The sequence below is a fragment of the Gobius niger genome (assembly GCF_951799975.1).
Source record: "Gobius niger genome assembly, chromosome: 20".
NCBI lineage: Eukaryota > Metazoa > Chordata > Actinopteri > Gobiiformes > Gobiidae > Gobius > Gobius niger.
Genome location: NC_136871.1, coordinates 20820037 through 20833883, shown reverse-complemented (window position 1 = coordinate 20833883; position 13847 = coordinate 20820037). Strand labels below are relative to the sequence as shown.

Below are 13847 nucleotides of genomic sequence, written 5' to 3'. Positions count from 1 at the left end.
GTAGGATTAAGGGAATGTTGGGTTAACATTATTTTTAGTGGGGGAGGGTGTTGCTCGCCCATTTTCGACAAAGTATTTAAGCGCTTTCTTATTGTTGGTAAATGGTTCACTGTAAATAACAGTATTTATTAATCTTTTCGCTAAATTAAACACTGCCTTTTTATAATTGAAACCGGAAGCGCGTCCATCACGTGACCTGTTGATGCTAGTTTAAAAGAGCTAGGCCCACAGCCTCAGGGCAGAAGCTGTGGCGCAGTAGTCGGGCCGTGGCCTAAGCCTTGTCACATCTGGGACGTGGGACCTATGTTTACCCTTTTCTTTTCTGTACTATTTGAGCTCGAAATAAACTTTGAAAAGCCAACTGATTCTCCCTGGTGATTTCGAGGGGGCAACACTTGTAGCTCCAACTCGACAGTAGGATCTTTCTGCCGATTTACATTCTGTCGGCATGAGCGCACAATACAGACATAGAAGCTTTAAAAGCCAGAGGAACGGGGTTACAATGGGTGTACTTTTCATCTGCCAAATGTTTAACTCTCCTCAGCCAAATACAAAGCTTGCTCTGAAATGGAATCCACATTGAAAACTTTCTGTTCCGTCTCTCAGCGTGAGGCTTATTTGTCGCGACTTGTAGATGACGAGTGTCGAGTGTCTTGCTTTCAAACATTTCATGAACTTTTTTGTCTGTCTAGAGCTTCCAGGGAGTCGGTTGCACTTGCTTTCTGAGATCGTGGCTTTGAACAATTCAAATCTGTGTGCTGTGTGTGTCTGGATGAGGCACGTTTTTGTGTTGGATAAAGATATTGGTGGCAACAGCGCACCATGCTGAATAATAATACAATGTGCTTTTTTACACACAACAGCACTTTTGGTAGCCTAAAATACCTTTCATGCGGTTGGTGAAGCTAATTTGCCCCTGTGAGAGGTAATTGTTTCTTAAAAGTGCATGCCCATACGTCAAACCTGCCTGAACTTGGCCCGTGTCCATAGAGGTGCATTGAGAGCAGTGTGCATCGCTCCTCCACAGAACTACTTCTTTATGCATAGAACGGCTCCATAGCTTTTCTGGGGTCAAGTTTTGTTGTTTTTCCAAATTGAGCTCTCTCTCCCAAATGTTATTGACAGATTTATCTTGTTTATACTTACTGCGCACAAGCTGCTGTTGGCAACACATTACGCAAGTCCTCCCAGTGTTACTCCATCTTTTCTCCGGTTAAATTCCGCCGTCCAGAAATAACGATCCGAGTAGAACGAGTGGCACAAAAGCAAAGACGCATCATTCATAAATACATTACAATGACGTTTCTTGTGTCCATTACCTTCTTATTTCCTTTGTTTGGTATTCATGTCCTTTAAAATCCCAGCACCTGAAATATTTGCATTGGCAATGTGTGGGAGAGTGATTTTGTGTTTAACAGTAGCCGCTGAGTGCCTTAAGTTTGGGGTTATTGATCCCTGTGTTATGATACATGTCACTTGGATGGATTTTCTTTTTTATTGACCGGGATGTCTGTGTCTGTTTCTTCTTGCAGGGAAAGTTTTGAACTCGGACCTGCGCCACTACCTCAGCTTGCAGTTCCAGAAGGGCTCCCTGGACCACAAACTCCAGCAGATTATCCGGGACAACCTCTACCTGCGCACCATCCCCTGTGAGTGTCCCCCCATGTCCCGCTCACAAGCCGAACACTGAGGCATGTAATTATCGAGTTAAAAACAAAACGCCACACTGTTGCAGAACAAAGAGACAGAGAGAGAGAAAGAGAAATGCTGCTGGCTCTGCTTCTTTTCATATCAATCATAGAAACCTCTCTCCAAAATGTGTTATAAAAATACACAAGGCGTGCAAAGTTGTTGAAAGAGCATTTTAGAGGACTTTCAGATTTTACTTTGTTCCATAGGGAAATTAGTTTGCTACATTTCACCCATTCTTCAAAGTTGCCTGGGCAACCTGTCAGGTGCAGTGGACCCAGGGACCCACGATGGTCACGATGACATAGTTGGAGGATTAGCCTGTCAAACATTTTTTTGGTTGATGGGGGAAACCAGAGCACCCCGAGGACCTCCACCCACAGACTAACTGGCACAGTCGTTCTGTTGTGATTTTAAAGCAGTACTAAGTAACTTGTTTATCTTAATAAATCCTTTTCGTAGTCCCTCTAGGGGTAATACAACTTTCATCTCCTCCTGGTGTCTTTGGCCAGTAAACCACAATTGCAACTTCACTGCCTCCGGGTAGGAGCCACCAATACACACAAAAGCCCCTTTTCCATATACAGGCGTGTGTCAGACGAATGGCTCTTTCACCCGCTTTGTCAAGCTTTTCCATAACAAAGGCCAGGCGTGGAATGGACAGGGAATAGTATGGCAGAGCCAGGCAAATGCTACGACACCTGCAGTGGCACGTATGGCCTCTTGCAGCATGAGTTACTTAGTTCTGCTTTAAGAAGGTAATGTGACAAGGTGAGTGTAACAATGACTGTAATGTTTTTGTACTAGCTTCAGCTATTCCACAGCCCCATAGGAAATTAAGATACATTGCGTTTTACAAAGATCCTCAAATGACTATTGTGTAAAAGCCATCACTTAAAGGTCTTATGCCTGACTGACTTATAGTTTACCAAAACAAAGGACGATGAAGCACATAGTGCAAATCAGGACTGTGTATCGCTTTATATTAAGGGGTGCTCATTAGGTATTTATTAGATATTAATAAGCAATCTGTCTAGAGTTCTGGGTTAAGATTAAGGTTAAGGTTCGGATAGGCCATGAATAAGCATATTATCCATGGCCTATTTGCGTGCAAGTTTCTAGTAGTATAATGAGCAGCTTATTATTATCTTCCCAAGCATATTATTTATGGTCTATTAATTACTAATGCTTAATAATACCTTGTTAATACTTAACGAACACCCCTTAATATAAACCATTAGCCGTAATTGTTGGTTGCGGTAATAACTTCCTAATGCGTTTCCAAACTTCTAATTGTTCACTGGGGTGGGTTTATACTTTCCGGAAGCTTTACTGACACTTTTTAAAGTATTGTGTATTTTTATTGAAATTGTGTATTTATCTATTTCAACTGTAGTTTTAAGGAAAAGACACGCACATTCACCAGTGCTGGGTCAATAACAGTGCAGTGAGAAAACAAAAGAATAGATCTGCACATATGTGAGGCTCACTATTTTTTTAATATATTGCTCTCACCGACGGTAGCGTTTCAGGCTTCAGCCCTTCATTGGCATTTATTTCGAAGAAAGAAAAATAATTGATACTTGAGCAGGAGGAATATTGATTTTGTTGTTCAACTTTGTCCTTTGTCCTTTGTCAAAGTCATACATTTGCTTCTTTATTGAGCGCAATTTATCTTTTCAATTTTCACACATTTTATTGTCAGACTCTAAACTCGACATGACCTCATCTATAAGACACAAATCAACCTTCCCTCCTCTTGTGTCAATACAGAATATATACTCCTCTGCAAAGCCAAGCGTTGATGTACTCTGAAGCCATCACCAGGCCCTTACATTGTTATCTGCCTTATGGATAAAAATAATAGATGTTTCTCATGCATTATTCCCTATTGTCAGTGATGCATGTTCCTCCATCCCTCTTCAACACATGCGTTGAAGTCGCTATAGCAACCAGGCCAAGGACTTCTGCCTAACCTCTGTCGTTCTTATTTACTCCTAAGCGTTATCAGCGGGGTGATCAGTTATTTTACTCCCATAAATAGCCATACATTTTTCACACTCCCACTTTCTCGGCATCATCAGCTATTATCTTTCCAGAAGACTAATCAGTGTTGAAGTGCTTGTGCAAGGGGGGCCTATATATTCTATAGAGCAGTGGTTTTACAAATTAAGTTAACATGCTTAATCAAATATGCACTTTTATAATTGTTCAAAGTGTATATTTTTATAGTTAATGTTCAGATCAGGACAGTCACTTATTTTTGCAGTCTGAACATGATTCTAGCTTTCTCTTTAGTAACAGCATTAAAAACCAGTATCTTGTACACGCTCCCTCTTCACTGTGCAGTTCCTTCTGCAAATACATTCAAAATGCATGCCAAGAATTGAACCTAACGATGGCCATATTTTTCAATCAAATATTGATGAAGCGGTTTATAATTAAGCGAAGAGGACTCTTTTGATTCATTAAATTTGCAATTAGCACATTTTTGATAACATACTAAAATGCGCCCTTGGCTGTACATCAGGCTTTACCGTTAACCAGTAAGATTTCAGAAATGTCTGAATATATCTTTAGTCCTGTAATTTTACATCTCGGAAGATGTTTTCAAAGTTGCCTCTCGTCCATTCTTGTTATAGCTATGCTTGAGTTTAGTTTTTTTTCTTCTTTTCATCAAAACCATTCTGATGCATACCATGAATGACATTACACATCAGAGGATTAATTATCTAAGATCCATGTGGCGTCACCATTTCATCAATCTTCTGTGAGTTGCTAAGCTTGTGCTAAGTGGCTAAGTGTAGAGTATTACTTCATGTCACATCACTACTGATTACACTCGCACAAACACTACAACCTGTAATTCTCCACTGTCCAGGCCACAAAGAGCCTGTTTTGTTGCCACCTTTACCTGCATGTTTATCGATCTTAACTGCTGTTGTGTGATTGTGTAGCAAAGGTTCTCTACCGGCCCTCGTCTCAGGTCTCCCTCTGTGATACCGTGCTCCGCTTGAATTACTGTCCTAATGAATGAGAGCACCGCACTGACAACACCCCCATCATTCACTCCCCCTCAGCCCTCACACTATCATTTCCACTTTCAAAGTCCCTGTTACAATTAGTCCAGACTTTTTTTTTTCTGTCCAGCAACATTTGCCACGTTGCATTTGCGCAAATCTACTGTAATCCGAGATTAAGATTCTTGAGTCATCACCTGTACTCTGAAGTCATCCAAAAGGCTTTGTCAGCAACACAAAAGCCTGTAGAGCCAGTGCATTCAGTAGTGTGGTGAGGAGGTGTGAATGACACACTATATACAGTGGGAGGAAAAAGTATGTGAACGCTTTTGAATTTCTCACATTCCTGCCTAAATTGGTCATAACATGTTGTCTGATCTTCATCAAAATCATAAGAATAATTCAACAGTGTCTGCTAAAACTAATACCACCCAAACATTTACATTTTATCTTATTATATCACATCAGATTTATCAGATTTTTTGCAGAAAACCTGTGACATTACTTAACTGCTTTCCTGTAGTTGCACTGTTAGATGCTCACAACGATCAGGATGAATCTCAGACCATTCCTCTTTACAAAACTGTTGCAGTTCAGCGAGATTTCTGAGTGTTCACTTTTTCCACCCTCTGTTGTGAATGTTTACATGTTATGGCCAATAATAAAATGATAGAATGTAAATGTTTGGGTGGTATTAGTTTTAGCAGACACTGTTTGTTCACTCTCATGATTAGTGACCAATTTAGGCAGAACTGTGAGAAATTCCAAAGCGTTCACATACTTTTTCCTCACACTGTACCAAGCTAATGGTCAAACAATCTATATCCAAACTGATGTTTTTAGTATAACTAAACCACACAAAAATAAGTGAGATCCTCTCATGGCCAGGGTTAGACGTTTAAAGCACCACAGAATGAGAATTTATTTTCCCAGTTCTCACTTTGACCCATTACACAGAGCCCCTGCCTACCTCTGCTATAAACTCCACACATGAGCCCCTTCTGATTAATACTATAGCTACAATCCTGTTTACCAGCACCTCTTCTATGAGTGCACTTCAGAGCAGTACAAATACAAAATCATTAAGCATCATTTACCTGGTGGCCTGAGCTGACATTAGAAGTGAGCTGCGCTGCAATATATCCATGCTGGTTGAGTAATGGCCTTGTCTGTTGGCTTTTCCTCATCTGTGTGCTGCATTTTACTGCTGTTATTTCACTCTACAAGGAGAAGTAATTTTCTTATTGCAGTAAAATCAATATGTGAGTGGGAAGCCGGTAAGAAAAATGAGAATTGCTTGGCCACGACATTAGATTTTGGATCAGATAATTTACATTTATTGTAAATTACACTAGCTATGTGCCTAAAACTTATTGCTGTGAGTGGATTACAGTTTGTCTCAAGTGCATTTAGTGTGTGCCACATTGCTGCAACTTGGCGCATCATTGAATGTCACACAGCAAAAGAATGATCCTCTCTCTGTATCTGCATATGTGCATTAGCATCAGCACCATTTATTACTCCACACCATATTTGTATGGATTATAGACATTTGTTACAATTTGGGTTTCTTTTGGTTGCCATGGTTGCCATCCAATTGGATTTTACATTTTTTTTTTCCTTCCTGGCTGAAAGTCTGTAACTTTGTTTGTATATAGCACACTCTACTTCACTCCTCAATGCTGTTTTCATCTATCATGTGGCATTATATCCGAAAGGCCACCGTCTAACATTGTATTTGAAGATGCCTCTTAAGTACGTCTTTGAAAACATCTTGTCATTTCCTTTTCAAGTAGAAGAGCGCCTGGTTTTTGAGAAAGTACTGTTTCCCCCGGCGTTACCTCAAAGCAAAGGAAGGCCTTATTATTAGCTAGGGGACAGATTCACTATAGGAAACACCAGTCCACACTGCTCTGACAGCTCAAATCATAGCTCTGGGACTGACCGCACAGAAACAGAGTTGTAGCTAGAGTAATTGGGTTTAGAGGACAGGTTTGAGCAACCAAGCCTGCAATAGCCCTGGAAAGACAAGGAGGGAAAATATATACTGTATGCAATGTATAGTGTACTGTATAAGTTAAATATGAAGCTCTTTAAATGATTTGTGGCATCATGTCCTCAGATCGTTTCTCAAGTCCTTGGTGTGGGGTCAGGGGTGAGGGGTGAGGGGTGAGGGGTGAGGGGTGGAAGCACAGGGAGGGTAGGGAAGGGAAGGGAGTTCAGCTTCCTGATAGCCCGGTGGATAAAATTTTGCCAAATTAGTGGGATTGCAAATTGTGAAAAATGACGAGGCACAATTCAATAACAAGTGACAAAGACAGTATAATTTGTATGGAAATATATATTATAGAAAGTAGTGATATTTGAAGTCCTAAGTCCTAACCAGTGTTAATTTCGTCGACTAAAATATTTAGTCTTAATTTTAGTCAAAGTGATTTTTTTGCAGACTAAAATAGGACTAAAACTAAATTAAAACTTTCTCATGAGACTAAAACTATGACTAAAATGTCCAGATATTTTAGTCGACTAAAATAAGACTAAATAAAAATGAAAAGAAGAGACTAAAATCATCCGACAGTCTGAAAAAGCCTCAGATCATTTAAATTCAATGCCAAATGAACAGCTCTGAGCTTTATCATGTGGAAGCAGCTCCATGAAGTCGAGGACCACGATTAAATATGATTATAATGAATATTATAAATGCAAAGTCGACTAAATTAGTCTTAATTTTAGTCGAATAAAACTAGACTAAAATTGAAAAGTTTTTTTGACTAAATCTTGACTAAAACTAAATTACATTTTAGTCAAAAGACTAAGACTAAAACTAAAATAAAAGATGTTGTCAAAATTAACACTGGTCCTAACGTACAGTTGTAGAGAGGCAGGAGACACTGGATGAAGTTTATTTACCATCAGTACAGGACCCGGAGACATGAACTCTCAACACATAGTCTAACAGCGCTTCCACAGAAGAAGGTTTAAACAGTCCTAGTAGAGGTGGCGTCAAAAGAGAGCCTCGTGCATAATAAAACTTTAACCATGACTTTTTTTTTTTTTTTTGATCAAGGTGTGTTTATTGAGTTTTTATGTTTACACCCTACCCCCCACCCACAGCCAGCCAGACCCAATACAAAATGTGCAATAATAAACAATGCAGTAATAGATCATGCACATTACACAGTGATATCCCCTGCATCCAAATCCCCAAACCGAGCAAGGAAAGGTCTCCAGATGTCATAAAATGTTTGGACAGAACCCTTTGTTGTGTATCTAATCTTTTCTAGTTGTATATAGAACATGACATCCCTAACCCAGTGTCCATATACAGGTGGATGTGCATCCTTCCAATTCAATAAAATTCTTCTACGCGCCAACAGTGCACCAAAGGCTATCAAGCCGAGTTGTGCCTTTGTCACACGGGCATCCATAGTCACTCCAAATAGTGCAACAAATGGACAGGGTTTCAGGGTAAAACCACACGTTTTGGAAAAAATATCAAATATGTGTTCCCAAAAGCTATGTAATTTTGTACATGTCCAAAACATATGCACCAAAGAGGCTGGATCTTGTTTACACCGATCACATGTAGGGTCGAAATTTTCTCGGATCTTACTCAATCTGGTCTTGGACCAGTGAAGGCGATGTACTACTTTAAATTGTATAACAACATGCCTGAGACAAATAGATGATGAAAAAATTCTGTTAATAATCCTTTTCCAGGTCTCATCTGAAATCTGCACAGACAAGTCTTCCTCCCATTTGTTTTTGAGTATCTGCAATGTCACCATTTTGTAGTTATTTAACAATCCATAAATAACACTTATGAGGCGCTTGGTATTTCGTTTGAGCTTGAAGATATCATCCAAAAGTGATGGGGATGGGGAAGACGGAAAGGAGTCCATGTTACAGGCAATGAAGTTCCTAATCTGTAGATATCTGAAGAAATGGGATCCAGGGATATGATATTTAGTCCTCAGCTGTTCAAAAGAACTGAAAACATTGTCAATGAAGAGTTTATGCAACGATGTTATTCCAAGACTTGTCCAGACTAACCATGACTTTTATGCACAAATGCACACTTGTGAAGAGAGTGCACTTCGAGATGTTAGCCAATCTTTTTCCTTTACTGTAAAAATACGTTGCAGGCCTGGAAAATTATCGCACATTGTTTTTTATCACTTTGCAACATACAGACGCATGAATGGAAAACAAGTATTTACGAGCGAGGACTACAGCAGGCTGAGTGAAAATAATTTATTATATTTGTGTAGCACCTTTCAACAGCCAGATGGTGCACAAAGTTTCACAGTATACATTTAAAAACAGAGCAAGAATAAAAACGGACAGTATAGCAATTTATCGAAAGGCCAGGCTAAATAAATGTGTCTTCAGCCGAGATTTAAAGACTGATAGTTCAGTGATGGTCCACAGCTCAGGAGGAAATGCGTTCCAGAGCCTGGGTCCATAAACAGCAAATGATTGGACTTGGGCACCACCAAAGATGTTTGACCAGAAGAATGCAGTGCCCTGACAGGATGGTGCACAGTCAGTGGGTCAGAGAGGTAAGCAGGAGCAAAACCATGCGTGGCCCAGAACACGAACAACACGACTTTGAACTATATCCTGAACTCAAGGGAGCCAGTGGAGAGCCTGGAGAACAGGTGTGTGAACCTCCTTGGACTGTTTGAGAGAAGACGAGCCGCTGCTTTCTGTGCCAGTAGCACTCGGAGAAAGGATTTATTAAGTTCATATAGGGCTTTGCAAAAGTCCATTCTAGAGCTGATGAAAGCATGAATAGCCTTCTCCAGGTCTGATTGGTTCAAAAGGGCTTCACTTTCGCCTGGAGCCTTAGCTGGGAAAAGCTCGTTCTCACCATCGCACTAACCTGCTTATCAAGCTGAAGATGGCAGTCCAAAAGAACTCCCAAGGTTTTTTACCCAAGGAGAAAACTGGGGTTAGATTGTCCAAAGCTAGCCGTGCCGTGGGGTGGATCAGGACTGAAGCAACTGCACTCTAACTCAGTGATTCTCAACCTGGGGGTCGGGACCCCCAAAGGGGACGCGAGACAAATTTGGGGGGTCGCCAGATCATTTAGATAAAACATACATATTTTCGTTTGCATATAATATAATGTTTTATTGTAGCATGTGTTTGCTATTTTACCAGAGTGCCATTATTTGTTCGTAGTTTGATGAATTTTATTTCAGGTGTTTGTTTTTTAAGAATTATGTAGGCTAATGTTCCTATTTCACAAGGTGTGACCCTGGGCGGGGGGTCACGAACCCCTTTACCTGTTATAATGGGGGTTGCGGCTCCAAAAGGTTGAGAACCACTGCTCTAACTCATTGAGATTGAAAGCGAGCCACTTTTTTAACATCCAGGAGGCAGTTATTGAGAGTGTCCAGTGTGGATGCAGCACTCGGAAACACAGGCCAATAGAGCTGTTTGTCGTCGGCCTACAGATGAAACCTGATGTCTTTACTCATTTTCAGTGTGTTAAATGTGATGTAGCTCTCTGTGTAGGAATTGGCATTTTGCCTACAGATGGAAATTAGCCCAAGGCTACAATCCGTGGTGTCCTGAAAAAACAAAACATAAACAAGGTATAACACGTGAGGGTGCATTGACATGGTGTTTTAACACCATGTTTAAAAAAAAAAGTGTAAAAAAATTACAAAAAATCAATCAATCAAAACGTAGCAAAAAATGGGAAAAGAAGAAGCAAAAACATAACTAAAAAGCAACCAAAAAGCGTTAAAAATATGACTATACAGTAAGACGACAGATTTGGGTAATGGCAAACTGGGGGAAAATGTGCTCGGTTCAGGTGGGGGTTAAGAGGTTAATAACATTAATGTGGAAAAGTACAGGCAAGAGTAAGTTACGTAACAAGTTCAGGTTGTCTGGAAGTTGATTCCATTGCTTAATGGTTTTATATGAAAAGGCTGTCTGAGCTTAAAGCATTGATGTGTGGCCCAATCTAAAGCTCATAGTCGCTGAAACCTACAGTATGTCTGTTGAATCCCTTTCCTCTGGTGGCTAGAATAAATCTGTACAAATAATCAGAGACATTTTTTCCTATGGTTTATTAATATAGTATCTCTGTAAATATAATAATTGAGGTTTGTCACTATTCCAGTTTTCACATTACAAAAGCCATATCATTGTGGATTCCATGACTCATCTTCCAGCAGGACACCACTGGCTGCGGCTCATAATCTCATCACTGTGGACTGCGCATTGTCTCAGCGTGTGTTTATGCTGTAGGCTTTGATTTGCTGGGGCTGAGCTAAATTCAACATGTAAATTGTTATTCTGAATGCAAATGAATATTTATGGTTGCATGTGTGATTCTCTGGTTCCATGACTTGATTGTTCCTCCCGGGGCGAGCTGGGCTAGATTAGCTACCCATGCCCTCCCTTCACTGACCTTGGACTCCATTCTGCTTCCCAGTGAATGAATGAATTTTCTCTATATCATGGCTGACAGTACATTTCTGTGACAGAGATTACATGTGAATGCAGTAGCTTCATATGCTTTATGCCTTGTCCTGCCCCATGCCATAAATAATTCCAGACTGTCATTCATCGCTGCTCCGTGGTATATGGAGTCTACAACTTTGGTGACACACTATCTAATTAGCCTTGAGTGCCAAAGTGCCACAGCCCTGCTTATTTATTCATAGAATTGAGTTTACATAATGATCATGCAAATGTAATCATTTGGTGTCCATTTGTTCCTCCTGGAGATTCATCATAGATGTATCAGGCCTGGCATCAGACTGAAAGAGTGTTGTTCCATCAAATAACCAGAGAGACCAACTCAGATTGGCTGTGTCATTTGCATTACTGCAGTCACTCTGAACCATAGCAATATTCTAATCAAAGATGTGCTCATTAGACTTTTTCAAACTAGAGAAACACAGCTCTCCAACAAAGCTTTGGACCTTCACAATAAAACACAAACCAAGCTGTACAGTTTGAGTAAAAAGGAGGTCTTCATGGATAAAAAAAAAAGAAATAAATACATTTTAAGGTGACCAGTTAACATGACATATTTATTTCATTTAGCCATAAGCTAAGGGTAAGGGTAAGTGTAACTAGAGTACCCGAGGGAAACCTACGCAGACATAGGGAGAACGTACAAACTCCACACAGGAAAGCCCTGTCTGGCCAGGACCTTCGAAGCACGAACACTAACCACTGCGCCACCATACCACAAGTGATCTGTTTTAACTAGGGCGCAAACGATACTTCGGGCCAATGAGAGGTATTTTACTAAATCGGCTGATATTGGTCGAGAAGAATACCGATATCTACGGAACCGAAAGTGATAAAAACTTCCTGTATTTTGCATTGGAAAGAGTTAGAATAATTTCTGACTCTTCTCCCACAACTTCCCAGGCCTCAGAGGAGCAAAAAAACAGAGCGGTGAAAATCAGTCACAAGTTTGTACACCTATTTTATACATTTTATGTTGTAGACTTTTGTGTATAATTTCGGTACCATAAGCCAGGACTGGACTGACAGAAAAAAAATCTCCCTCTGTATAATCAGTCACACCATAGACGCTGATTTATGTTCTTCCCAGTGGGTGGAGGTCAGGTTTGATCACACAAACTCATAGTTATGAACTCTGTGCTCTACCTATGGAGCTAAACAAGCTGAGCTTTGCATTTCAGCCCTGCCATAAGTGATAGAGGGCCATATCTTTTGCCTGGCGCAAGGACTGCGCAAACTCTTTACTACTACTTTATTAACCCCATCATGTACAAAACAATGTTCGCGTCTCCAGAGGAAGAGATGTCACCTACAACCCGTCCCACTGTGGCATGGATCGGTTCTCGCTTGGATGTAATTGCGAACAAAACAAAAGCACAGGTTCACCACCCACTCCCCTACATCCCCTCTCCCTTGCCCCTTCCCGGCCGCAGAGTCGACCTGGTTGGAGGAAAAAGGCTCTGTACATTACACACCAATTGGCCATTAGTGTTTCTCCACACCACGTACTTCCCACTTAAATGCGCTAAATCTAGGGGCTTCAAGATCTCAAAGTGCACTCCTACCCAGCACAAAATGTAAGGCTATAGTCTGCGTTTTGAATCACAAGATCGGGCCCAGAGACTTACGGTGTTTTAAACAAGCTCCCTCTGAAGTACCTACTAAACATGAATATACAGCTCCCCCTGCTGTCAGAGTTCAACACTGACACATTTACAAGCGTCATACACAAGATTATAAATCAGACATTTAAAAAAATATATCAGCGGTGCATATCCAATCAGAAGGTTAGAGGTAGAGACTGCTGCATGGTTGATCCAGTGCAGCAGTCTCTAGTTCTCTCTTCTAGTTCAAAATCCCCAATAATCAGCATTGGCCTTATTGGTCAACCTCTACTAATATATTTCTATGATTAAATCCTTTACTATATCAATACATGTTATAAAATATCGGCCTATATATCGGCTATCGGCTGTGCCATCCCCCTTCATTCCCTGCTGAGGTGAACTCAGACAGGTGCCATGATGTTAAGGTGTGCAGGCCCCACTCGAAGGGGACAAGTTCTCCTCCTGAAGTGTGAACAGGACTTCACTCCAATGACAACACTATGTGAATACTTGTTTTATTTAGCAGTTCAAGTCACTCATGGCAGTAGCCATTGTAGTAGTAGGTGAAAAACCTATGAAAATAGAATACAATGTATAAATAAAAGCACTCATAATGTTGACTCAAATGTTCAACATTGTAGGCACAGAACATTTAGCTTTCAACACATTTTTAACTCAACAGCTTTTAACATATGCTTTTAAATTCAACAGCATTTAACATATTTTTTAACTCAACAGTGTTTAATATATGCTTTTAATTAAACACACACAACACATATATTAAGTTAAGTGATTACCAAACATTTAACAAACAGTACGTCTGCCATAAATCAGTCCACTGATTGATATGTTGCCGACATTTGTCCAGGTAATTGGAAATCAAATCTGGTTTTCTTACCAGCTGTCTTTCAGGGATGTAACTTTTGGAGAGTTTGTAGCTGCACGGCAATATGTTCAGTTTATTGTGCTCTTGGAGGGTTCTTGTGAGCAGTACTTCTACTGCTCACGCTCATTGTCTAAGAACCCTTCA

The 13847-nt window shown here is 40.3% G+C and overlaps 1 protein-coding gene across 3 annotated transcripts in view; it reads left to right on the top strand.

The window, feature by feature from the left end:
- The window catches only part of magi3b (membrane associated guanylate kinase, WW and PDZ domain containing 3b), a 158075-nt gene that overhangs the window by 105462 nt on the left and 38766 nt on the right, over positions 1 to 13847 (top strand). For all 3 annotated transcript variants that reach the window (XM_079579087.1, XM_079579085.1, XM_079579086.1), the window contains exon 2: positions 1533 to 1649. In XM_079579087.1, the coding sequence (XP_079435213.1) occupies positions 1533 to 1649 (117 nt within the window). The remainder of the gene's footprint in view (positions 1 to 1532; positions 1650 to 13847) is intronic.